Source organism: Melanerpes formicivorus, unplaced genomic scaffold (assembly GCF_026170545.1).
Source record: "Melanerpes formicivorus ecotype bairdi unplaced genomic scaffold, bMelFor1.0.p_v2 SCAF_75, whole genome shotgun sequence".
NCBI lineage: Eukaryota > Metazoa > Chordata > Aves > Piciformes > Picidae > Melanerpes > Melanerpes formicivorus.
This window is the reverse complement of record NW_027142427.1, coordinates 2,378,360-2,405,216: the sequence shown is the minus strand read 5'-3', so window position 1 is coordinate 2,405,216 and position 26,857 is coordinate 2,378,360. Positions and strand designations below refer to the sequence as shown.

Sequence of the window (26,857 nt, the reverse complement as noted above, 5' to 3'; positions counted from 1 at the left end):
TCATAACAAACAGGTTTCCCAGCTGAGTGTGTAGTTTTTCATCTTTAGTTACATGCTGTAATAGATACCTTGCAGAAGGATGTTAAGCCACGTTTCATATTAAGAATGACTGGAATTTGCAAAAGCATTCATAGCCAGGCTGACCTGGCTTCAGGGAGGAGAGCTTCAAATCACTGCTGAATGCTGAACCCCCATCCAAAGTTAATGTTTCTAAAATACTTAGTGTTGAGATCATTATTGCAGAGATCTGCATGGAATAGATGTTGGAATACTGCAGTGTTTTCTAATTGACTTTAATATGATAATGCCAAGCTGGACTGTTTTGAAAGATAGCTTTTTATTATTATTAAAATTATAGCTATCAAAAAAAAAATCATAAAGGGCATGATCCCATTCTAGTATCAGGAACATACTGCTTTCTGTTAGGTGGCCTTAGTTATTAAATAGAAACCAGAACTAATTAAAACAACCTAATTTATTTGTCTTTATATACATGCCTTTTTGGTAACTGGAGCTTCTCATTCACTAGCTTTGTCATGAGGAAATTCAAAATAGGAGAAACCAGCAAATTAACAGTATTGTTTAATCGTGGTCTTTAAAGTAACACTGTAAATCAGTGGTACTTCTTGTCTTCCAGGCAAATTTGGGATTGGCTAGATGGTCTTTAGAGGTCCCTAGCAACCCAGGTGATTCGGTGGTTCTGTATTCAGGGTGAGGCTCAGCAGGGCTCTGGGTGACCTGATCTAGTTGAGGATGTCCTTGCTTACTGCAGGGGTGTTGGAGTAGATGACCTTTGGGGGTCCCTTCCAACCTGGGTGATTCTGTGATTTAATTTTTTCAATTGAATTGTGCTTTCATAAAGTATAGAAAATATATGTAGCTTATTTCCTAGTACACACTACTAGCCTGGAAATGTAGCTGAATTGTAGTGCTTGGGAAAAGACTGCAGTCTGTATCTTCCTATCAACAGGAAGAGATTTCAAGTCAGTAGAAAACTGCAAGGGCACTGGGTCCAGACTTGCAGATGTTCACACACCATCAAGAGCTATTTACAGTTGTTTATAAAATACTGCAGGAGGTATTTGTAAACAAGTCTAAAATGTGTTTTGTTCAACAAGCTCATTTGCCAGAACTTACTGATAGCATTGGTACATTTTAGCATAAGCAGTTCAAAACCCAGGGAATATTAGAGGAAGGTTTGTTAGTAAATTTGAGGTACTCTGTAAAACTATTAACTGCTTCAGTTTTTACTGCTTAAGTTCAGATTTTCATTGGAGGGATATATAGAAATTGACTACAGTTGCTGCAGAAAAGTATTATAATAATCATACTCTGTTGCCAGTAGGCTGATACTCAACTAATTTCCAACTTTTTCAGTTATATACTGGAAACAATCCCCACTAGAAGAATTTGTTGGAGAAGAGCTGCTAATGTATTTTTGGTACTTCCAGCTTTGATCATACTTCTATTACATAATTTGCCATATCAGGAGACCTGAGAAATACTAATGAAGGCTTTATACAGCCAGAAGATATAATTTCAGAAAAAGAAAGAAACAAGAATGTGTTGGGTGTTCCAGTTGCCATTCCTTAATGGTTTGCCATTTTCTAGCCATATTTCAAACAGTTTTTTCTTTGACAAATAATCAAAGCTTTTGAAAGTTACTTACCTCAAGCCTCCCAACATTTTTTCTTTCAGTGAAGTTCAAAGCACCCTATTAATTATTAGTGCTTGTGAGTGGAGGTTTGTGAATTTGTAAAAAGTGAAATGAGACATATTGAGAATTTTAATAGGTTTTCTACTGAAATTTGTAAAGCAGAAGTTTCTGCAAGTTGGTTTTTGTGTGTGTGTGTGTGTTACTGTCACTGGATTTAGCAGGCAGAAGTCTCATGCAGAAAACCATATGAACCTCAGAATGCATTTCTATCGACTACATAGCATTTCTGTTTTTTGAAGTTGAGCTTTATAGATTTAATGCTCATTAAAATAATTTTTAAAAGCTTCCTGTGTTAAAATGTAGCTGGCTTGATCTCCACATGGGGCCACTAACAGGACTGGGAAACTTAGATCTACAGCAAATGGGACACTTAATAACAATAGCTGTTACGTTTCACAGAAGAAATGGACAACTTGTCTACGTTCAGAGATTTTCCTTCCTCCTGTTCCTCTTTCCTCCAGCAGCACCTGTTTAGGGACAAGAATAACAGACTGAAATGACTGCATAATCCTTTTCACATTTTGTTTTCTGTTTTGTTTTGTTTGTTTAATAAAGAGCTAGGATACTCCGAAAGCACCAGGCCCTGGATAAATGAGGTGCTAGAGGATGTAGAGAGGAGTTTGGTACAGTTATTTACTTCTGCTGTCATTCAGATGCAGCAGTGCTGCTTCTGCTCAGCAGTGGTGCTGCTGGATGCAGACTGGTTCCAGCAGACTGACCTGGGTGTATGCATCATGCTACTTCTCTCTTGTTTCTGGAGGATTGATTATGCTGCCCTTTCCCAGAATATGTGATTCTACAGAAACCAGCTTAGATTTCTCAAGTAATCCCCCAAAAGCAGTTGGCACACAGAGTCTTTCTGCAGAATTGCCATGTTTAGATTGCATTGTACATAAGATAATAAGTTCTAGGCTCAAGCTGTGTCTGCAATTGATCTATATAAGAGGTAAACCAATTTACAAGTAATTGAGAGTTGGTTGTGGGTACACATCTGTGTCCCATATCCCAGCTTCCCTGTCACATTGTCCCCAAAACCCATTTTCTTGACATTACCACAGAGGCCAAGCCTGTCATTTAAGAAGTGCTATATTTTTTAAGCTTAGAATTTTAAATACTTTTTGGGGGAAGAATTTTAATGTATATATGTCATGGAAAACTGCTCTACCAAAATAATAATGAGGAATTCAATTTCATTTTGTTAGAGGCTGGACAAATTTAGAGATGTATTAAATCTAGGGCCCTGATCCTGCAAATGTTTGGCATTGAGTTTGATGTATTTGTATTGTAAAATGCTTTGATGATTTATTCTGTTTTAGGATAAGTGATGTGTTCAGTGTAGGGACTAAAAACTTACACAGTGTGATATGTGTTTTCTTATATACATATGGGCCCCCATTCACTCAGTTAACCTCCTGATTTTGTAGATGCATTATGGCAAAAAATCAAGTGGGGGTCAGGGGCAGGAGGAGAAAGTAGTTGTCTTAAACTATTATTATTATTAAATGAGCAAACTGTGTTTTATTTACTTGCAAATTCATAGAACTATTTGCTTAGCAATAGATCTCACAATCATGAGTGAAAACTGGCAAACTTCTACATACTGTTTCATAACCACCTTGAAAAGTGTGTTGAATTTCAATCTCCACAAAAGCAAGTGGAACATCAGTTCCTGTGAATCACCAGAGCAGAGCAGCAGGAATCCATTCTAAAGAAAGCCCATCTGGATTCATTACAGGGCTACTGATGTGCTTTCATTTGCAGTAAGCAGCAAAGTTACTGTGCGATTACAGAAAACTTTAGAGCTGGATAACACTTGTCAAGTGACTTAGCATGTTTTCATGCATATATAATGCAGATGAGGTAGAATGATACACTTGATTAATGAAAAATCACTCAAATAAATGATACAAATCTAAAAGCAGTGGCATTGTCAGGGGAACTGTCTATGTAAAATAGGATAAGGAGATAAACTTGCCTATTACTTACCTATATCCAAAGTCTGTAGTACTGCAGGATAACTGATGCTTTGTAACTACAGAGTACCACTAGGTCTGATATTTCTAAGCAATACAACTAATAAGTAATTTGATCTCAGACTAGAATTTTTGGCTCATGTTCCAAATATTTGAGGTAATTTGCATGCATGTCACATTTCTAGAAATATTGTATCAATGCTTACTTAGTTAAAACCTGCTGGATCTAGTGTAGTAGTTAGTACATCGAGACCCTTGAACGTGTCCAGAGGAGGACAACAAGGCTGGTGAGAGGCCTTGAGCACAAGCCCTATGAGGAGAGGCTGAGGGAGCTGGGATTGTTTAGCCTGGAAAAGAGGAGGCTCAGGGGTGACCTCATTGCTGTCTACAACTACCTGAAGGGTGGTTGTAGCCAGGAGGGGGTTGGTCTCTTCTCCCAAGCAACCAGCACCAGAACGAGAGGATACAGTCTCAAGCTGTGCCAGGGGAGGTTTAGGCTCGAGGTGAGGAGGAAGTTCTTCACCGAGCGAGTCATTCGTCATTGGAATGTGCTGCCCAGGGAGGTGGTGGAGTCACCATCCCTGGAGGTATTCAAGAGGGGATTGGATGTGGGCACTTGGTGCCATGGTTTAGTCATGAGGTCTGTGGAGACAGGTTGGACTCAATGATTTTGAAGTCTCTTCCAACCTTAGTGATACTGTGATACTGTAGTTAAATTCCTGTTGTTATATTGCTGATGCAAGAGAGTTAATAGATCAGGTTTGATTTGTTGACATTTTAATGTTCAAAATCAGTAATTCTGTTTATGTGTTAATATCTATTACATATATTAAAAGCATATAACTTTTTTTTTTTTTTTTCAATACTGTACTTCTACTTTGTGAATAAAATAAACCACTGCAATGGTCTAATTATTTGATATGAAATACTAGATTATTTTAAAGTGTTTCTTAAATAAAGAATACAGCAACGTGAGTGGGCAGTGCTTGGGTGGGAGAAATTCTCAGTGGCTCATAATATTACTTTTTGGAATGGACTGTTTTGGAAAGTAGTGAGAAAGATGCTATTCCCAACAATGAAGTGAAAGGAGTTGTTTTAATGAGTAATTATAATTATGGCAGTAATTAATAGTGTAATTGATTTCAGCAACCTCAGGGAACAAATTATTCTAGAAGTAGTACTAAAATCCCCCAATTATTTTAAATATGTAGCAGTCAAGAAGATTTTAACTCTTAAAGTGATGAAATTGACTGTCTGAAATTGCTTTTGAGTTAAATTGAATGACAGAAGACATGCCTAACCCCTAAGGAAAAGATAAATAGGAAGCAAGAGACACATAGTTATTAGCCAGCTGAGACTTCAACTTTATTAGTCACTGCAGGTGACATGCTCATGGGTCAGGGTCATTGCATTGCTTGATGCATACCAGATGCCTCAACATGAGTTATTTTTAACTTAAAAATTATTTTATCATGACTTCTACCTGTTGTGTCATTGTGTCATTAAACCTGATTTTAAATATGCTGTTCATATAGGATAAAGACCATTATGTGTCTACCCCTGGTTAAATTGTCATCTGGCTTTTGGTCATTTATATGTCTTATGCTCTTAAATCAGAAGCAGCTATTTATTTAGATTGTGCAGTGTGTATTAAAAAAGAAAGGGCACAGAGGAACTAACGTGTTTATGCTGAAAGCAGTGTTTGCAATGAAATAATGATTTTATCACATAGGAGTGGAATGATCAATGTAGTCTGTAGGCTAGATCTGCTGTTGCTTTATCAGTGTAAGTATGGATTAAGTCTGTCTGTTTCATGCCTCCTGTATGAAACCTGAGGTACTATACTTGGAAATTAATTTTTGATCTGCACTAGATATAAATGAATCAATATCCTTTGGCTGGTACTATTTCTTAAGGTTGTTCAGAAAATCATTCTGCATTTAAAAACCTTGTCAAAGAAGGATGTTGAAAGTACGTAATGTACCTGAAAGTTTAAGCTAGATAACCTGCTTTTGTTAAATCATACCTGAGGCAGCTGTTGAAACATGGATATATACATCACTTGCATATGTATATATTCATAGATTCACAGAAAGGTTTGGGTTGGAAAGGATCTTAAAGATCATCTAGTTCTGATCCTCCTGCCATGGGCAGGGGCACTAGACCAGGTCACTCAATGCCTCACCCAGCCTGGCCTTGAACACCTTCAGGCAGGGGGCATTCATCACCTCTCTAACCAACCTGTTTTAGTGTCTCACCACCACCACTGTAAAGAATTTCTTCCTAACGTTGAGTCTAAATGTACCCTTGCCAAGCTTAAAGGTGTTCCCTCTCATCCTGTCACTACAAGCCCTTGTAAAAAGTTCCTCTTCTGCTTTCTTGTAGGCCCCTTTCAGGTACTGGAAGACCGCTATAAGGTCTTCCTGGAACCTTTTTCCCAGGCTGAACAGCCCCAACTCTCAGCCTGACCCTCCAGGGAAGGTGCTCCAGCTCTCTGATCATCTTCGTGTCCCTCTTATGCTGGGAGCATCAAAACTGGATGTGGTACTCTGCATGGGGTCTCATAAGAGCAAAATAGAGGGGCAGAATCACCCCCCTTGTCCTGCTGGCCACACTTCTTTTGATACAGGGCAGGACACGGTTGCCTTCTGGGCTGCAAGCGCACATTGCTCACTCATGTTGAGTTTTTAACAATGATAACCTGAAGTCCTTCCCCTCAAACTGCTCTTGAGACACTCCTTGCCCAACCTGTATTTGTTCTTGGGATTTCCCCAGGTGTAGGACCTTGCACTTGGCCTTACTGAACTTCATGCCTGTTCAAGTCCCTCTGGATGGCATATTTTCCCTCCAGCATGTCAACACACAACTTGATGTTGTCCACAAACTTGCTGAGGGTGTCTCCATCCCACTGTCCATGCCACTAACAAAGATGTTAAACAGTACTGGTCCCAGAACTGGTCCCTGAGGGATGCCACTTGTCTCTGGTTTCTGTTTGGACGTTCAGCCATTGACCACAACTCTGAGTCAGTGTCAAACACTTTACACAAGTCCAGGTAGATGACATCAGTTGCTCTTCCTTTATCCACTGGTGCTGTAACACCATCACAGGAAGTCACCAAGTTTGTCAGGCATGATTTGCCTTTGGTGAAGGCATGCTGGTTAACACCAGTCACCTGTTCTTGTTTCTTATGCTATAGCAAGGCCTTCAGGAGGATCTGTGCTATGTTTTTGCCAGGCAGAGGTGAGACTGACTGGCCTGTAGTTTCTGTGTTCTTCCTTTTTTCTCTTTTTGAGGATGGGGGTTATGTTTCCCTTTATCCAGTCAGCAGGGACTTAGATTGTCAAAACTATTCAAATATGATGGACAGTGGTTTGGCAACTTCATCTCACAGTTCCCTCAGGACCCTGTGGGTAGATCTCGTTGGGCCCTATGGTCTTGGGCATCTTGAGGTTTTTTAGATGGTCCTGAACCTGCTCTTTGCGTCATGGGAAATTTTAACAGCATTTTGGGATGGTACCAGCAAATACTAGTGAGTGACTTCACTGTCTTTTTCCAGTTCTGTGGGTAGTATCATGAGGTTTTGCCCTTGCCTGCTGTTTTCTACCAACTACACTTCCAAACCCTGCAACTCTTTGCCTGTTTTGACTTGGTATATTTTGCAGGTCACATACACTCCTTGTCTTTGGGAAAGAATTTGCTTACAGATTTCAAAAAGATGTGGCACCCTAAGGGATGCAAGGGGTCTGCTTTACGTCTTCCATTCCTTTCTTGCCTCAGAATCCTTAGATGTGGCAATGCCAGCGACGAGCAGTGTGAGCAATCCGGCAGTGCAGGCCTAGAGCCTGACATGGTGGTAGGCCATGCTCAGCAGAAGTGCAGAGCCAGCTAGCAGTGGAGCAAAAGAGTGCTGTGCCTGCAGCATGGAACTAAACCAAGGCACTGGTAGGTATAAACATGGAAAGTTATCTTGGGACAACAGGACATGCACCTGCATCAACAAACCTCGTTGTGTCATTAGTAGTTGGACCAATAATCTATAATAGTGCAATGTGTGGTCACTCATAGGGAACCAATGAAGCTATGCCAACGAGGCTCTCCGAGTTTATATAAGTTGTAGAAGTTCCCTTGCTAGGCACTTCTGCCTTTCCTTTCCCTTCTTATTTGCTTTACTTTACTGTGCTATACTCGCACCTTAGGCCTGCAATACTGGAACAATAAAGGAACAATACTCGATCATATTGGTCAGCTCTATTGACTCCAATCTCCGTCCCATTACTTAGACACATAATTTCCTCTTGCTTGGTAGGAACACCGCCTAGACCTAGAACTTGAATTCCTATGTGCTCTTTGGCTGGTGTTTCAGCATCTCCTATTATTAATGTGCAGCTCTAGTTCTCTGAGCCATCTCTTGTCTGCCAGAAAAGATGAACCTGCTGATACAATTACTTTTGTGTAGCAGCAGCTCTGAGGACTAGCTATTATTTACTCTTTTCTCTGCTACTTTGGGATTTATGTGATGCATCGTATTTTTGTTTGAAATTTATATCTTTTATGCATTTGTTTGATCTTTTTTATTTTTATTTGAGTTTTTTTTTTTATTTGGAGATTTTTATTTTATTTTGAGATTTATTTTATTTTTATTAGAGTATTGCTACTATAGCAACTGTTGCCTCATATATCTTTGCTATTATCAAGATGCCAAATACTTGTGAAAGAATAAATCTGTATATCACATGAGAATCATTGATTCTTACAGTGTTTTTAAATAAACATATTTTAGTTAACATATTTGGTACTACAGCTTTTTCCTTTCCCCCTCTCCCCCCCCCCTTTCTGGTGATGAATGTTTTAGTAGATAGTTAGATATTATAAGTACAGTAAAATGAGTGCAGTTTTCTGATTGATGGATAAGACACTGTTTCACAGTATCACAGTATCACAAAGGTTGGAAAAGACCTCAAAGATCATCGAGTCCAGCCTGTCACCACAGACCTCATGACTAAACCATGGCACCAAGTGCCCACGTCCAATCCCCTCTTGAACACCTCCAGGGATGGTGACTCCACCACCTCCCTGGGCAGCCCATTCCAATGACGAATGACTCTCTCGGTGAAGAACTTTCTCCTCACCTCGAGCCTAAACTTCCCCTGGCGCAGCTTGAGACTGTGTCCCCTTGTTCTGGTGCTGGTTGCCTGGGAGAAGAGACCACCCCCTTCCTGGCTACAACCACCTTTCAGGTAGTTGTAGAGAGTAATGGGGTCACCCTGTTCCTGGCATATCCTCCACAAGTGTTGTCTGAAACATGAGTTGAGTGATGTTCATCCAGAAACTTGTTCTATTAAGAGCTGCTGGTGGTTATCTGAATGGATTTTTGTTCATTGCAACCTATATTGAGAGTTCAGATTCACTTCTTTCTATGGGCTATGATGACAGAACTGCTTAAGGCAGGTGGAACTCTGCTGGGATACCTGGAAACATTTCTTGGCCCCTTGAATGATAGGAATCTGGCTGTTCATAGCAAAATGTATCCTAATTTTGACTCAAATAAGGATCCCATGATAGGATGAAAGTGTCTTGATGACATTTGTAATATTTGAAGAAAGACTGGTATAAAGTTCACTTGCAGTTACCATCACATTACCTTACCTGTCTAATTGGCTGCCCTTGTTAGGCAGGAAGTCTGATTAGAAGAATGATGCAGGTTTTCCAGGCAAATTCTCTCTCTATTTTTCTATGTCTGTTTTAATGCAGCTGTGCTCTCCTACCTAATGTAGCATGAGGGTAGCTGCCGGCTGCTAACTCCGTGGATTCTGAAGTTTGTCACAGCTGGAAGCTAGGCTTGTTGTTTACCCAATTCAAAGAGTAACTATTATTTACCATAGAGTTAGCTTCCTCTAGAAATTGCAGGTTTGAAAGAAAACATACCCGAATTTGCATGATGTTTGTTGTAGCAAATGTTGTTTAAGCCTTTGTCTAAATGAAAAGATCTTGACTTTACCCTTTGAACTTACAGAAAGCAAGAAGCTCTGGAAGTTTCCAAAGCCTTCCTTGTATGAATCCCAGTCCCCTGTAACTGCTTCTATTAATTTTCACTGGTTTGATGTGAAATGTACCCATGCTGACAATAGTGATGAATGCAGATAACAGAAGCCTCTGTCCAGGTTTTATTTTAAAATCTTCTATACTTACAGAGATTTGAGACACCTACAGATTTTATACCTGATAGAAAATTACTATTGAAGTTTAATACTGTGGTAAAAGTAAATCCTAGGGATTTGCTGGAGACTCCAGGAGTTTAAGCTATGAAGAATTAGAATAAAATAGCTATGTGTCTTACAACCTGTAAGAAAAATAATTGACAAAATAAGACCTACAGTCTGAGAAAATGTCTTTGCTAAGTTACTTTTGCCTTTGCTCATCTTATCTAACCTTTTTTTCAGAGGAGAATCTGATCTCCTTAAGCACAGTGTACAGGATGTACTTCAGTTAATTCTTTTCTTTCCCTTTCAGTTTGTTTCAGATTGAAGTACTATTTCCCTTTCCTACAAGGTTCTGTCATACATCTTTGCCTTCGGTCAGGAAAATCTGCTTAGGGCTCCCAATTGTGAGGACAATATCTCTTTATTGGCCAGAGGACTTATGGCACAGTGTTAACAGTTCCCTCCATCTGAGGGTGGTAATGTATTCTCGAAGCAACACTCATTGCATCTGCTGAACAGACAAGCGTGAAGCCATGTTTTATAATCCAGTAATTCAGCAGTGCAGGCTTTTTTGTGGCCCATAGTCTGCCCTTTTCTTTATCACCCAAGGAGAACATGCCAGAGGGGACATAATGCTGTTGTGCCGTATAATAATGTGAAGTTCAAAGACTGCAGTTTTGCATGTTTAGAGATTAACAAAGGATAAGAAAACTCCACATATAACCACGGTACACTCTGAATGAAAGTACTGTGTAATACAGAACATGCAAGGAGTGATTAATATTATTAAAGACTATGAGTTATAGGCTATTTGATGATTTTGTTCTCATTCCTCAATGGCTATGTCAGGCCAGGAGAAGCAGATGGAAACTTTTAGCTAGGACACAGTTACTTGAGAGCTTCCATCTGCATCATGTAAAGAATCCATTGGCACATTTTTTATTTGGTGTGTTAGGTGGAGAGGGAGCCATAGCTCTGTCTTCTGCCTGCTTTTCCTTCACTGTCTTATGGTGGCAGTACTATGAATGTAATATTTTCTATTTTCCTCCTCTTCATCTAAGTGATGTTGCCCAGCTATCTTTTAAGAACTGCAGTAAGCTGAGTAATTTTAACTGAGACTTATGTGTGAGCATTTACCTGGAAAAGGTTGACTTCCCACCTCCCATTCTTTCAGTTTCATCTCTGGGAGCTCAAGCATTTTTGGTGCAGGATTTCTCTGAATTTAGGTTTTCCCTGAATTTTTCTTTGTATCCTTGATTCCATGTGTTGGATTACAAATTATTAACTTGACTAACTGACAGGGATATGGGGGCTCTTAATCAAAGTGATACTGAAACTGAGGAAATGGTTTACCTGTGGCTGGTGTTCTGAATTACAGGTTGTGTGATGCACAGGGAAGAATTATACCAAGTGACACAGTCATGATCATACAGATGTGCAGATGCCTTATCCAGGTCTAAGTTTGCCTCTGGGGTTACCAGCCTTTAGGCAAATTGTATCTGCATGCTGCTGGAAACTATTAGCTAAAACTGTCACAAGTAGCAATTTTACATTTAAATAAAACAGTTCAAATGCCACAGAGTGCTATCTGTGGGTAATTATTGAAGCTAAAACAAATAACCTTGAGGGTGCAAATAATAGTTTTGCTAAAAAAACCCACAATGGCATGCATTATTTAGTACTTGCTTTCTGGATGGTGAAAGTAAGAAAAAGCTTAAATTGTCTTTGTTCTGTTGCAGTACTTCTTAGAGAGTAAGTTTCCATATTTTTTCTCTGGGATGACTGGGGATTTATATGCCAGGTGTTGACCTGGATGTTCATATTTTTTAATCTGGGATTTATATACCCCTGAAATAATGGGTCTGTAATGGAAAGCCTGACAGACCCTCTAACTGTGGTGTCACTAACACGCTGATATAATTTGTTACCTGGGCTAAGGTGTTTTGCCTCAAGAGGTGGAATACATTTGTGTATGGAAAGGTCAGTTTTAATTAATAAGCTGTTTTCATCATTCAGGGCCAGCATGAATTGCTTGTAACATTTGTGTGAAATAGTTTTCAATATAAAAATAAAACAAATTGAGCTTTATGTCACATTTGTCATCCCCCATAAGCCATTTAAATGTCAAAATTTCAGTACAGACCAAAAGTCTATTTCTAGAAGCCTTAGTAGCCCTATTTATCAGAGTGAAATAAGATATTATCCTCCCATTATTCCATCACATGCCTTCTGCACTGGAAGACATACACATTTCTTCTCATTCTCTGAAACACAGAAGATAGCTTTTCTATTGTTAAATACTTGCTGTCCAAACAGTAAATAGTGAAGAAAATGTTAAGCCTGTGTCAGAAGAATAAAAAGCTAGTTTTATTGCTGTGTACCTGTTTTGATATATGATAGATAAATATTAACTTACTTCCATTTACATTTCTCAAATTAAAAAAGTCAGTGTTCTCCCTTCCTTATTTAGAGACAAGTTTGTTTTCACACTGCAATTTGTTAGACAGTATAATTTAAACAGGAAGGACAAAGCTTTCAATGATGTATCTTGACAAAAGTCATGCCATTGATGGGGTGCTTGGTGCCATGGTTTAGTTGATTAGGTGGGTTGGATTGGTTGATGTGTTGAACGCAATGATCTTGAAGGTCTCTTCCAACCTGGTCTATTCTATTCTATTCTATTCTATTCTATTCTATTCTATTCTATTCTATTCTATTCTATTCTATTCTATTCTATTCTATTCTATTCTATTCTATTCCATTCCATTCCATTCCATTCCATTCCATTCCATTCCATTCCATTCCATTCCATTCCATTCCATTCCATTGAAAATTCCATTCAGGCTAGATGTGAGGAGGAGGTTCTTCACCATGAGAGTGGTGAAACCCTGGAATGGGTTGTCCAGGGAGGTGGTCCTCTTGGGGGTGTTTAAGAGCAGGCTGGATGAGGCTCTGGCCAGCCTGATCTAGTGTGGGGTGTCCCTGCCCGTGGCAGGGGGGTTGGAACTAGATGATCCTTGTGGTCCCTTCCAACCCTGAATGAAACTATGAAACTATGAAAATGTATGTCCTCATAAATTGTTATGAAATAAATCCCACATTATTTTTTCTTTATTTAAAGTTCTTTCTCTGAGTTTTGTTTTCTAAGCAAGCAAGGCTGAGATAATTAGATCCCTCCATGAGAGTAGGTCTCTCCCTTCCAGTAGTTTTTGAACGGTGTTAAGGGTTCTAAGTATATTTAAAGACGCCTGAAAATAAGCAATGGGATAGAGGAAAAATGTACCATTAGTGCCCATAGTGAGGAATATGCTGCTAAGGATTCTGATAAATTAAGATGCTGCTAAGGAGTTAAATTCTAGGGAATCCATGCAGAATATACATATTAGAGAGCTTTTGTCCAAAGAAGTGGATCCATCTGAGTATCACACTATGGCACACAAGACTCTTCTGCCACAGGACATGCATGTACAAGAAAGCAGACTGTGTGCTTTGCTACTTAGAGAAGCTTCACCATAAAATGCATTATTATACCCAAATTTTAAATAAACTTGGAAAAGAAAGAGTTCATGTGCAGGTGCATATGTTCAATGGGGTCAGTTTCATGTTATGCAAAAAAGCATGGGGAAATATCCTTCTGGTTTAGCCTTATTTTCTTTTTTCTTTTGTTTTTTTAATCTTTGCTTTTGCTGAACAGGTACTGCCATAGGAAGTGATGAAATCATAGCAGGGAATGTGAGCAAGTACACTGTTCTCCCACCTGGTTACTGTGGACAGCCTAAAAAAGGACATCTTATATTCGATGCCTGTTTTGAAAGTGGTAAGCATTTTCTGCATTGTTTGACATTACAGCTGTTATTGTATTAACACTTCTAACTGTGTCACTCATCTTTATAGAAAGTGTCTTAATTTTGAGGAGAATTTGCATTAAATGCTCCTTAACTCACTGACAAAATCAGACTGCTCGAATGTAAAAAGGGTTGTGACATTTAAGTATCTTAAGGGGCCTACAACAAAGCTGGGGAGAGACTTTTGAGGGTGTCAGGGAGTCATAGGACTGGGGGCAATGGAACAAAACTAAAAATGGGTAGATTGAGATTGGATGTTAGGAAGAAGTTGTTCCCCATGAGGGTGGTGAGAGACTGGCACAGATTGCCCAGGGAGGTGGTGGAAGCCTCATCCCTGCAGGTTTTGAAGGCCAGGCTGGATGTGGCTCTGGGCAACCTGATGTAGTGTGAGGTGTCCCTGCCCATGGCAGGGGGGTTGGAACTGGATGATGCTTGAGGTGTCCCTTCCAACCCTAACAATTCTATGATTCTATTTGGGCTAAACCATTACCTCCTCATCCAGTACCTACAATGTACATTTCATCAGATCCATCTCATAGATAACTGGATTTTATTCTGGTACTACATACAGTATTTGTAGCCCACTGATCAAAGATATAATATTTAAAATGTGTTGGTTTAGAAATTAATTTGAAAGTTTAACTTCATAAAGTGCCAAGCCTATCCTGACATAGTTAGGAGGTTTTACAAACATATACATCCAGTCTTTGAATGTATCACTCTGTTTCCTGTGGCCTAATTCTGCACATACACTATTTTTGCCATTTCTGACAGGTATTTATCTATCCTTTTCAGAGACGTTCAGTGAGAAAAGTGTCAATGAGAAAGCTGGAATCCATTCTAACACTGCAATTTGCTCAAAATAAGAAACATTTTCTTTCTGTGTAGAAATATTCTCTAAAAAAAAAAAAAACCCACAAAAAAATACATTAATACTTGCTCAGTCCCATAGGTGCAGAAAACAGATTATTGCTGTCTTCTTTGACTTAATCTCTTTCCTTGGCCATTCCCTCTTCAGGTTGAATAACCACTCTTTTTTCTCCCTCTTTTTTTTTCTCCCAATCATTCCTTAATGGTCACATTTTTCCAAATTTTCTGTCATTCTTTATTTCCTCTGGTCTTTCCACAGCTATTCCATGCCCTTCTTGACAGGCACTGGTCCAAGGTGAATATCATACTCAGATAAGTTTGTGCAGATCCTGTGTAGAGTTTGCCACATGGCATACCTTCCAATCTAGTTACTTCTGGCATGTGACAGTCCAATCTTTTCTTCACAAAAGCATGGCACTGTTGACTTCTATGAGATTTATGATCCCTTATACTGTCCAGCTTCTTTTCACAGGAGCTACCTAACCAGTTTGTAGCTTGCACTTACCTTACTCTTAGTTAATCTAATACTAGTGAAAGGATCACTGCTGTAAAGTAAATACAGTTATTGAAAATGAAGAATAGTGTTTGAACCCTTTATCTTATAAATGATATAGGAGTGAAGGAGAGAGAGAATCATCAATGATACTATGATACTAACTAGCAGGTATGCCAGGAATTTGAATTTGTGTTTCCCTTAGTTCAAGCTAGTGTTCTAACTGGAATCTTCCTTGTTGTCTTTGTTAATATTTAAGAATATTAACTGGCTGGGCAGGGACTGGCTTGAGAGCAGCCCTCAAGAAAAGGATTTGGGGGTGCTGGTGCATGACAAGCTCAATATGAGCCAGCAGTGTGCACTTGCAGCCCAGAAAGCCAATCACATCCTGAGCTGCACCAAGAGAAGCAGAGCCAGCAGGTCGAGGGAGGTGATTCTCCCCCTCTATTCCGCTCTGCTGAGACTCCACCTGGAGTATTATGTCTAGTTCTGGAGCCCCTGTTACAGGAAGGATCTGGAGGTCCTGGAAGGTGTCCAGAGAAGGGCCACGAGGATGAGCAGAGGGCTGGAGCTGCTCTCCTGTGAGGACAGACTGAGGGAGTTGGGGCTATTTAGTCTGGAGAAAAGAAGGCTCTGAGGAGATCTAATTGTGGTCTTCCAGTATCTGAAGAGGGCCTACAAGGAAGCCGGGGAGGCACTTTTTAGGGTGTCAGGTAATAATAGGACTAGGGGGAATGGGAAAAATATAGAAATGGGTAGATTCAGATTGGATGTTAGGAAGAAGTTCTTCCCCATGAGGGTGGTGAGAGACTGGCACAGGTTGCCCAGGGAGATGGTGGAAGCCTCATCCCTGGAGGTTTTTCAGGCCAGGCTGGATGTGGCTGTGAGCAATCTGATCCAGTGTGAAGGGTCCCTGCCCGTGGCAAGGGGGTTGGAACTGGATGGTCCTTGAGGTCCCTTCCAACCCTAACAATTCTATGATTCTGTTAATATACATGGCCAAAGGAAACTTTTCACATTAATTTACCATTAGCATAAAAGAAATGGATCAAAATTCTGATTTCTTCCATACCACAACATCATTTCTGAAGGCCATTTTTGGATGTGACTCTCAGAGAAAAATGGAAGCACATTTGTCTACACATAAACCCAACTTAAAAGCGATTGTCACACTTGAAAACTATACATTTGGTCAGTTGTAATTCCTTTTCCTAGTATCCATTAATGCATTAAATTATTGACACAGTTGCAGTTTAGCAGCAGTGCAGGGCTTCATCTCTCATCCTGTCTGTTCTGGCAAAATGGGGAGTTTTGCACAATGGAATGCTTTGGGGAACAGGGTGCATTCACTCCTGCTGTAAAAAAAAAGTCCTCCCTGATGGAATCAGACTCAGGTTTTGATGTAAAAATATTCTTCAGGAAATTTTGTACTCCAGCAGAATTGTTATTTCAGGTATTTTATTTTGTGTGGATCTAAATGACTTTAAAGTTTAGTTTAGCCAGCTGCCCCTACTGTATCGTGCATGGTATTTCTGATGGCATCAATGTAGTCAGCAGCCTCTTCTGTGCTGTGACTAAAATGTGTTTTTATTTACTTAGTTATTTTTTTCCTGTACTAGATGTTTTTTGAAGATGATACCTCCAGTGCTGGAAAACAGTGTTTTGTGTTGTGTTGTTTTGTTTTGTTTTTCTGGGAACTTACATAACTGCAGTACTTCTGCTTCTGCATGAGGTAACAATAATTTAATTTATTAATTTTAGGTGATATACACACAGCCTTTCACATGCATTTTTGCAAACTGGACAAGGGAAAACATAAACCAAATGCCTCAATCCTTAAAGAGACTGATATTTTTATGGTGCTGGTGCTGGTTTAACCCATTGTGCAGAGTCCCAGTCTAATCTGGCCCTGCAAAAAAGAGGATGAATTCAGGCAATGATCCCAAAGCATGGGAGCCTCAAGGATTTGCCCATTGCTTATGAAGGCTGAATAAATGTCATTTTTATCAAGAACCACAGAAAAGAAGTTGAGCTGACAGTGACATCATTTTTCATCCAAGAGCCCAAAAGCATGTCTGAATGGGCCAGAGCACAATGAGTTGTATTAGATACACAGTTACAGCTATCTTACAGCTCTGAAATGGACCATGAAATGTCAGAAGCTCTTGGTCATGGATATTTTTCTATGTTTTTATCTAAAGACTGAAATCTGTCTTCTGAGAGCACTGGTGACAGACTAGGTTCTCTGGGTGTTGAAGCAGTGCAAATTCAGCTTCCCTGCACACTCATCTCATACACATCAGGGGAAACCTCAAACATGCTGGATTCCTGTGGTAGTCTAGAGGATGCCATGAGACAAAAGGAAGGTCTGGTTGTTTGAAATACCTCATCTCAGATTGCTTAGAGTCCATCAACATCTGTTCTAGCGTGGTACAAAGCATGTTGTGCATTCATGCCATACTTCTACAACTGTTACCAAGGTATACTTCCAAAAAGTCTGTAAGAAATGCCTTCCCCTCAGTAGCAATCTTCACTGCAGTGCTCATACCAAAGTTCCTCTCAGCTCAGAATACACCTGTGCCCACAGAGGCATCTACACCTTTTTTCTCATCATGCAGACTTTCCTGGGTGTAGCCACAAGTTGCCTTCACGTTTCTGTCAGAGCGCTTTTAAGGTGGGCTCAAAATCGCTATGGCTTTTGTGATGTAGAGAACTGGCATACAAAAAACTTCTGGTGACACTGCCAGCCATGGTTTCACTTGAAATAAAATGCAGGGGATGTTCCAGAATTGTTCCCTTTGTTTGATACCATCTGGGTTGTCAGTTATCACAGAAGTATTGGTCACTCTGGCCTGGATTAACCACAGTGCCTTCCGTCTTGCCTGGCAGGATGTCATGGGGATCATGGAAGGAAGCTGGGGTTACGTGGTAGACTGTAATGTGTTGTGAGGATGGTAAAACCCCCCAAGCTCACCACTTTCTGCTGCTTGTGGCTCAAATTGCTTGTTTTATAATTGCTTTGGAGGATTGAAGGAACAGTGTTGGCTCACAGAGGTTTGCAAATCTCAGCATTCATACTGTTAAATGCAGGGGGTTTTAGGAGGTTTTGCAAATACATATTTTGGCTTGTTAGTCAAATATAATGCTGTTTAAATGTTAAAAAACACTCTGTTTCTTGAAATTAGCATTGAAGCTGCTGTCTGCTTTTATTCTCGTTTCAACCAAAAAGTGGAACTCCGCCAAGAGTCATTAAATCTTCTATCCTTTGGCTGAATTCTTATTTTTTTTAATGAAAAAATGTTATGATTGGGTAATTTGTGTATTATGGTTTGCATTCAAAAGGTTGTAATTAAAGTTTTGTGAAATTTTAGATGCAATTTGAATTACTCCAAGCCTCAGATTATTATGTTGACTCATGTGCCACCACCTTGATTGACAAACATGAGTTTGCCTTTTCCTACCGCAGGTTTATGAAATACTTTGTGTTAGAACCCTGATAGAGAAAAAATCAGTGGTGATGGATTGGAAATGATATTAATCAGCTGGTAAAAGTTAAGATTTACAATGTATTAAGAGATCTCATGTGACTGAGAAAGTACCCTCGTATCATTTTGTTAAGGCTTTAAATATCTTCCTATATTTCAAAAATTGGATAATGTACTTATAAAACACTTTGCACAACACTCAGAATTGCAGTAAGTGATTGTAATTCCGCTGATCTCATTGTAACCACTTACAGGCATGAAATAGGCCATTGAGCTTTACCATGAAAGATATCTTTGGAACAAAAGCAAAGATAATATAGGATTGAATTGGCCTTTGGGGGTGCCTGTGTCCCAGCTGCCAAGACTTGATGTGTAACTTTAAACAGCTAAAATTAGGTGAGCTTAATCTTACTTGTGATTAACAAAATACTGCAAAATTTGTATTACAAAACATCTGAAATGGAGATTTGGGTTTGTAAAAAGTTTAAAAATGGAAGCTTAAGATGGTACAGAAGACAATAATGTTAGCATTATATTCAGAGAAGACATGACATCCACCCGAGTTGAAATGGCTTCATTTGGGCCATCTAATACAGAATTGTAATACTCTTCCAAAACTGGCTAAAGAAGCTGATCCTGCATGTGTTTACATTTAGGTGGACATTACTACCCTTCACCTTGATCTCAGTGGCACTGCTGTGATACCCTAGAGTAGGAATAATACAACATTAGCAAATATAGTAATGGCACATTCATAGGAAAAAAAACAAGTGCAAGAGCTGTTGAAAGTTACTTTCTTCCAGTGTAAACATTTTTGATAGTAGCCTAAACTGTGTTTTGGAGCAAAAAGTAATGATTCCCAATTTCCTGTATTCTAATATGTCATGTATAGCTAGAATCACTAAGTTGGGTAGACTTCTGGTTTTTACTTCTAGGACAAGGCCCATAGGCAGTGTAGAAACAAAGGAAATGGAAGTCTGTGTTTTATTTCTGTGCTAATGTCTGTTTTCATCTACTTCTGTGCCACTGAGGTATGTCTGATTAACAAAACACTTTATTTTAGGAATTTCCATATTTGTTGACAGTAATTTATGCCGTATTTCTTGTAAAGGTATTAAAGGTTATCACTGTGAGTAGGGATCATTCTGCTCTGCCTGTTCCCAGTTCAGAGCAGTGGTATTCTATCAGAGTATCAATACCTTCAGACAACTGTAAGTTAGAAATCAGGAAAAAAATGAAGAGCAAAATATTGATTTTTTTCCCCCCTTGTTGTTGTTGTTGTTTTGTTTTTTAATGATGACCCTAGGCATAGATTAATGGATGTAGCATGCACAAAGTGGTATCAGTTAACATACATGACATTACTCAGATGTCTCAAACTCCGGAAAAAGCATGTGAATGATTTATGGAATTGATATTCATCTTTTTCCAGTAAATGCATTACCAAAGTTACATGGGAAATTGATGTTACTGCTGTAATGCCAAATTAATTTCTTTCTTGCTAGGTCAGCATTGCAAAAAGAACTAAATATTAACCTTTCAAATATCTAAAGAGTATATGGTATGGAAGACATTTTTACGAGTGGGGGTGTGCTTAGTATTGATGTGATACTAGCTAACAAATACAGGGGTAATCAAGTATCTTAACTTGTGGGAAGTAGATATTAATGAATTATGGAGCTAATGACAATACAAGAATTAATATAATAGCATCAGTAAAGAATTAGGATGTTAATTGTAGTTAGGGTGCTGATTATAATTTTTATAGTCTGTTTATCTTCTGATTATCATGCTTCCTTCTTCAAGATCTAGCCTTTCTCTCCTGCCCCTTACACATATCTGCATTTCCTCAGCTAGTGTACAAGCACAAGCATTGATTTGCTGTTTGATTGACCTGAGAAGGACTGGAATAAGCGACTGGAAATGCAAGGAGGAAATGTCTTATACTAGACAATATTAAGTTCAGAGCAGATTTTATATAGCCTATGTATAAGGAAGAACCAAATATAGTAGGAATCCTTAGTTTGGAACAGAAACAACTGAGAAAAAATATATTAGAGGCCTGTCAAATCATGATTCTTAGCCAAAATGTCAATGAATATGAAAAAGTAGTCCTCTGTTGGTTGTCTTTGTACAAAAACTAAGAGCCATCAAATGAAGTTAGCAGTTAACATGTTGAAAGCAAACAAAGAAGAACGGTTCTTCACATATTGTTTAATTAAGCTATGGTGCTTCTTCCTGCAGGATGTGGTGGATGTTAAAAGTTTACATGTGTCCTGCTTTCAAGAAAAAAAACTGACAAGACCAGGGAAGAAAAATCAATTGAGAGCTACTAAGCACTGACACCATCTCTGACTCAGAAGGTTCATAAACTCTGCGTTGTAACTTGGGGAATTATTCCGGGGAGGTATCTTCAAATGATTGCTTTGTTCCTATGCAGTTCTCTAGGGATCCATTTCTGGGAGATACTGGACTAGACCTTGATCTCACCATGTGGTTAAGTGGTTAATCACTTTTAGTACATATGATAATCTCTTATTATTTTCTAAACATAGGTTACAGGTTATAGTTACAAGCCAAAATTAACATCATGCAAAGCTATAATTTGGTCAGATAATAGGAAGGAAAATCTTACAATTATTGTTTCCATTCAAACTCATTTTCAAAGGAAGGTAGTGGTTGTACATGGTGTGCTAACATTAACAACAGTTGTCCAGAAACAGCCTCAATGCAGACATATTCTTAAGGTTTCTCACTATATATTCCTGATAGATATTTCCATTTCAGTCAGACTTTCAGTTTGGAAGCTTGCTGTTTGACAGAGAAGGAACTAAAAAGAATCAAGAACAAAGTTACTTTGTTCAAAGATGTTTGAGTAACTTTTGAGAATAAGCACAAGGATTTTCATATATACCAGGTTCTGAGATAAATTTCCCAGTTTCCATTTTTTTCTGGCTCCATTGAAAATTTTCCATCTGGAAAAATGATAGAGGGAAATACGAGAAAGAATAGCAATGTCCCTGCCAGTGTGAAGGAACATTACATTACACTGAACAAATATCCTTATCTGAATGTACAATCACTGAAATAAATGCAGCTGTGTTTATTTCAGCATAATCAGATATATTTGAATATAAAATCATTGACATAAATGCAGCTGTGTTTATTTCACACTGCACATGTTAATATGAACATGAATGTGACATCAGTTAATCCCTCATGAATGTACAGAGGTATGTATATATAGGGGCAAAATAGAGGCCTGGGGCAGTTGAAAGCAAGAAGAAAATAATCCAGATGAGTTTATGCTTTACCTACACATTTTCAGACAGCATTGGAAGTCACTGATGAGGAGATGCAAAACTCTTCTCCTATAAAATCACTGGATTTGAATAAATCCATAGTTACTCTATGGAGTAACAGGTGACCTGTTCTTCAGTTACTAAGGAAATGATTGCTTTGAATAATTGCTTCTTAAAATATAGACTTGCTTTAGTTTTCAGTCATTGGTAGGTCCAGGTCAATCTCTTCTGATAGGTGTAGTGCATGCCTTACAGTTATCTTAGATTTTTTCATTTGATTTTGAAACTTAATAGAGCTGCCAACCACCCTTCCAGAGTTTCATCCCTCCTGGGTTCTCAAACCCAGGGCAAATAGTGAAGAGCCATGGCAGTGGAAAAATTTTGGCATTGTTGATTTTGTTTTACAGTATCACCAAGGTTCGAAGAGACCTCAAAGATCATCAAATCCAACCTATCACCCAAGACCTCATGACTTGACCATGGCACCGAGTGCCATGTCCAGTCCCCTCTTGAACACAACCAGGGATGGTGACTCCACCACCTCCCTGGGCAGCACATTCCAAAGGCCAATGAGTCTCTCGGTGAAGAACTTTCTCCTCACCTTGAGCCTAAACTTCCCCTGGCGCAGCTTGAGACTGTCCCCTCTTGTTCTGGTGCTGGTTGCCTGGGAGAAGAGACCAACCCCCTCCTGGCTACAACCACCCTTCAGGTAGCTGTAGAGAGCAATGAGGTCTCCCCGGAGCCTCCCATTCTCCAGGCTAAACAACCCCAGCTCCCTCAGCCTCTCCTTGTAGGGCTTGTGCTCAAGGCCTCTCACCAGCCTTGTTGCCCTTCTCTGGACATGCTCAAGCTGTCCTTGCTATTTTTGCAGAGTACTTCTCTGCCTCCACTGTCCTGTTTGTATCCTTAACCTCTGTCTTTTTAAATTAGAACCATTCAAAACTGGAAGAAACAGAAGTGTTCTCTACTCTGCTTATGCAGATGGTGCTATATATCAGCGGGAATGACTGTATTCAGAATAAAAGATAAAGTGTCACCAGGATAGTAAATATTTTGGAGCTAACAGATATTGGAAAGGTTTTATTTTCATCTGGAAGAATGATGAAATATTCTGCTAGACTGAATAGTGGTATTTTCTTCAGTTAGTTCAATAACCTCAAATATTATCCCTGTTTTGCAGAAGACAGCAGCACAAAAGACATGGTTCTTGACTGCCTGGCACCTTTTTTGTAGTAAATTTCAGCTGTGTGAAATGACTGCAAAATGACTGAGAAATGTTAAGAGTGCTTTGCATCAGTTTCATATGAACCAAATGATGAATGAAATTTAGGAAATGTCATATCTTGTATTATGTCTGCTAGATTTGATCAAATAGTGATGTTATAAAGAATAAGGGGAAGAGAAGGAAAGAGACCAAAGCAGAGAAAATATCCCTGAAACATTTGCATCAGGTCCTGCACTCCAAGTGCCTCTGGCCATGTTGCACAGCAGTGCAGTGCTGCCGTTTCATGTGACATGCAACACGTGGTGCTGCTGATTTGCTCAGCACATGGCTTAGGCAGCACTACCTGGGAGAACAATATTTCTTTTATTTGATTCTCACATGGTGATTTTTTTTTCCCTTTAATTTATCTGAAAGTGAGTTGAAGACACAGGAACAGTCTGCCCAGAGAGGCTGTGGTGTCTCCATCCATGGAGGTATGAAAAACCTAGCCCTATGAGGAGAGGCTGAGGGAGCTGGGGCTGCTTAGCCTGGAGAGGAGAAGACTCAGGGGTGACCTTATTGCTCTCTACAACTACCTGAAGGGGGGTTGTAAACAGGCAGAGGTTGGTCTCTTCTCCCAGGCAGCCAGCACCAGAACAAGAGGACACAGTCTCAGGCTGCACCATGGGAAGTTCAGGCTGGAGGTCAGGAGGAAGTTTTACACAGAGAGAGTGATTGCCCATTGGAATGGGCTGCCCGGGGAGGTGGTGAAATCGCCATCACTGGAGGTGTTCAGGAGGAGACTTGACAGGGTGCTTGGTTGCATGGGTTAGTTGATTAGGTGGTGTTGGATGATAGGTTGGATGTGATGATCTTGAAGGTCTCTTCCAACCTGGTTTATTCTATTCTAAATACAGTACAGACAACAGCCTGTTCTTGACCCTTCTCTGAGCAGCAGAGGTGGACAAGACAATCTCCAGAGGTCCCTTAGAAATCACTCAGAAGATTATTTATTCTCCTATCCTTTTTTTTCTCCTTTGAGATTGGAATACACTTCAGATAGATTCTGTTCTTGTTGTTCTCTGAATTGTTTTAAAATTCTCAACTGCCTGCTGTTCCAAATTTAACAAGCCAAATTAAGATCTTTGCTTGTTGAAGCTGCCACTGTAATGCAAGAAGAGACAAAACAATCTGAGATGCATAATGGTCTGTACTTTTGAAAGAATACTGGGTGAAAAACATACTTCAGAAGAGGTGTTTCTGCATACACCAGAAGTATTTTTATTCTCAGATTGATGCTATCTGATTTTAGGAGAAAATATTTTAGAGTATTTTGTTCAGCCTAACAGGAATTTGGATGGAAGTTATTAGGTGGGAAACACACTATTTTGGATGCATGCAGAGCTTAATTTTGCTTTTATTGATTCTCTTTAGTAACCTAATTGCCTTCTAGGTTCAGCCTTTAGCATGCTAATTTTGATTTAGTGTTTGTATTTCTCAAAACAAACTGTGAACAAACCATATATTATCACTGTGTGTTCTTCAGACAGCTACTGGAATTCCAAGATTTACTACAATAACAATGTGAAGGTAAATTACCATAATATATTAGGGCTTATTATTATAGTCTAACCATTTCTGCTGGAACCACATCTCTCTCTCTCTTCTGAAACTGGAAGATAACTTCTTGTTTGTAGGAGGTATGATTTATGCTGTTTATAAAAAAAACACCTTGGGTGTGAATGTTTATTGTTGCTACTGTACCACATGATGAATAATTCATTTTTAGTAGCCTTTTCTCAGATTGTAAATGGATGTCAGATTTCTGATGTAAAAAGTTTTTAAGCCTTTTTCATGAATGCAATAATAAAAAATCAAAACTAATGCTTTTAGATTTTGTTTTTCCTTTCAGCATTTAAATGGTCAGCTTAAGAAATTATGCTTACAGTGAGTTTTGAAATGGTTGCCTAATATTTTATCTTTTTACATTTGTGGTCTTTTCTGTCTTTTTTGCTGGTTTTATTTACTCATATTGTTTTATCTGTATCATGCTTTACATGTACCTTTCATGTTGCTGTTGAGTTGGATAATAAAGTATCTTCAGTGCTCTAGTATCTTCAGTATCTAGTGTGCTCTAAATGCACATATACCTGCTTGCAGATGACTGCCACTTGTGTAGGCACAGTCAAATCTGATTACACAGCAATGTTAGCATAGCCCCAAATGTCCTGAGACTGGCTAAATACTGAGATGGTGAGTTCACTCTGAGTTTTCTACTGCTTCAAACACATTGCTGTCAGAGTACTTCAGCTAGCTAATTTGTGCCTGAGCTAGGTAAGGTGATGTAAGCTGATGTGCTTATTCCTCTGAAATGTGTTGTAGATGTACTCCTTACTAAACAGTAAAGACAAAGAATGGACCAGCAATGATATTATTAATTTAGGCTTCAATCTGAAAAAAATAAAAGATGCTAACAAGTCAAAACTTGACTTTGGTTGTTACTGCATGCACATCCTGTGGTGGTTCTGTTTCAGTAGCTTCATGATGTTATCCTGCCTGTTCTTTCTCTTTCCTGTCTGCATTTTTGTAAATATCATTGCTGGATTAGCTTCTTTTGTGTGTTGAGAGAATGTTCAGCCCCGCTTCTTGAGCCTGTACATTGAATGTTATACCAATTTAAATGTTGTTATCCTCATCTCTAGGATTCTATGTTATCTGCCTTCTATTAGCATCTGCTTTGTTTTTCATTATTCCCATCTGTGTGCTCTTCTTCATCCATTTGGATTTAGTGATCCATTTATTTCCTTTCCTCATATTTGCATTTGCATTTTCATCAGTAAACACTTTTGTCCTATTTATTTCAGACATAGTTTCTCATTTTCTCCATGTTTTCTCTGCAAATATTCCTAATACTCTCCTTTAAAAGATTTTCTTAAATCTGTCTTTCCAAAATTCCTTGTTCTTTTTTCAAATTTCATTTTTTATTTAAAGGAACTGAGATCTGGAACCGTGGTCCTAATGTTTGGTGATTATTTGTCCTTAATCAGTCTGTATGTTCTTTTGGACAGGACAGGTATCTTACCGAAAACTTCAACTTAACTGTGCCTTCTAAATCTTCTCTCAAGCACAGGGAGTCTACACTGACAGATGCCAAGTCTTCAGTCCAGGGCAGAAATCAGTGGACAAATGTCTGCAAAACTATGATTTCTTTTGACTTTGGATCAGATCATAGCTAATGAAACTTTCTCTGAATTGATAGTCGTGTGGAGATTGGGACAGTGGGACAGAGGTCCCTAAAAGTGAATGCTGGAAGAAAAATAATGGATCAGATGGCATGAAAATAAGAACATACAGAGTAATCATAGTCAAGTTCAGTTCAAAGTGTCTGCCCAACAAGTCTGTAATGCAACAATCATTGTGACATCTAGACACTTCTTGCGGTGTGAATACAAGACTTCCAAGACCTCTAGTTTTATTTTCTCTTTAGAATATTAGCTTAGTTAATAATAGTTTATGCTTATAATTTCTTACTGCAGGTCATCACCCTGTATTTTACAAGGTGCTTGTGTTTTCATTTCATATTTCATAAATCTGAGGCTCACAGACATTAAGATTCATAGAATAAGAGCTTCAGTGTTATATAGTAGAATCACCATTTGAAGCCTTTTGACATTACCTTCTTTGAAGTACACTAATTGGATTTAAGCCCACACCTTTGATTACTCTAAAATTGAAGAAAGTATGTGTTATCCAGAATCTTGGTGGAT

At 39.0% G+C, this 26,857-nt stretch overlaps 1 protein-coding gene across 4 annotated transcripts in view; it reads left to right on the top strand.

Moving 5' to 3' along the window:
* The window catches only part of BEND5 (BEN domain containing 5), a 1,094,864-nt gene that overhangs the window by 3,188 nt on the left and 1,064,819 nt on the right, over positions 1-26,857 (top strand). For all 4 annotated transcript variants that reach the window (XM_068163846.1, XM_068163845.1, XM_068163844.1 and 1 more), the window contains exon 2: positions 13,586-13,708. In XM_068163846.1, the coding sequence (XP_068019947.1) occupies positions 13,586-13,708 (123 nt within the window). The remainder of the gene's footprint in view (positions 1-13,585; positions 13,709-26,857) is intronic.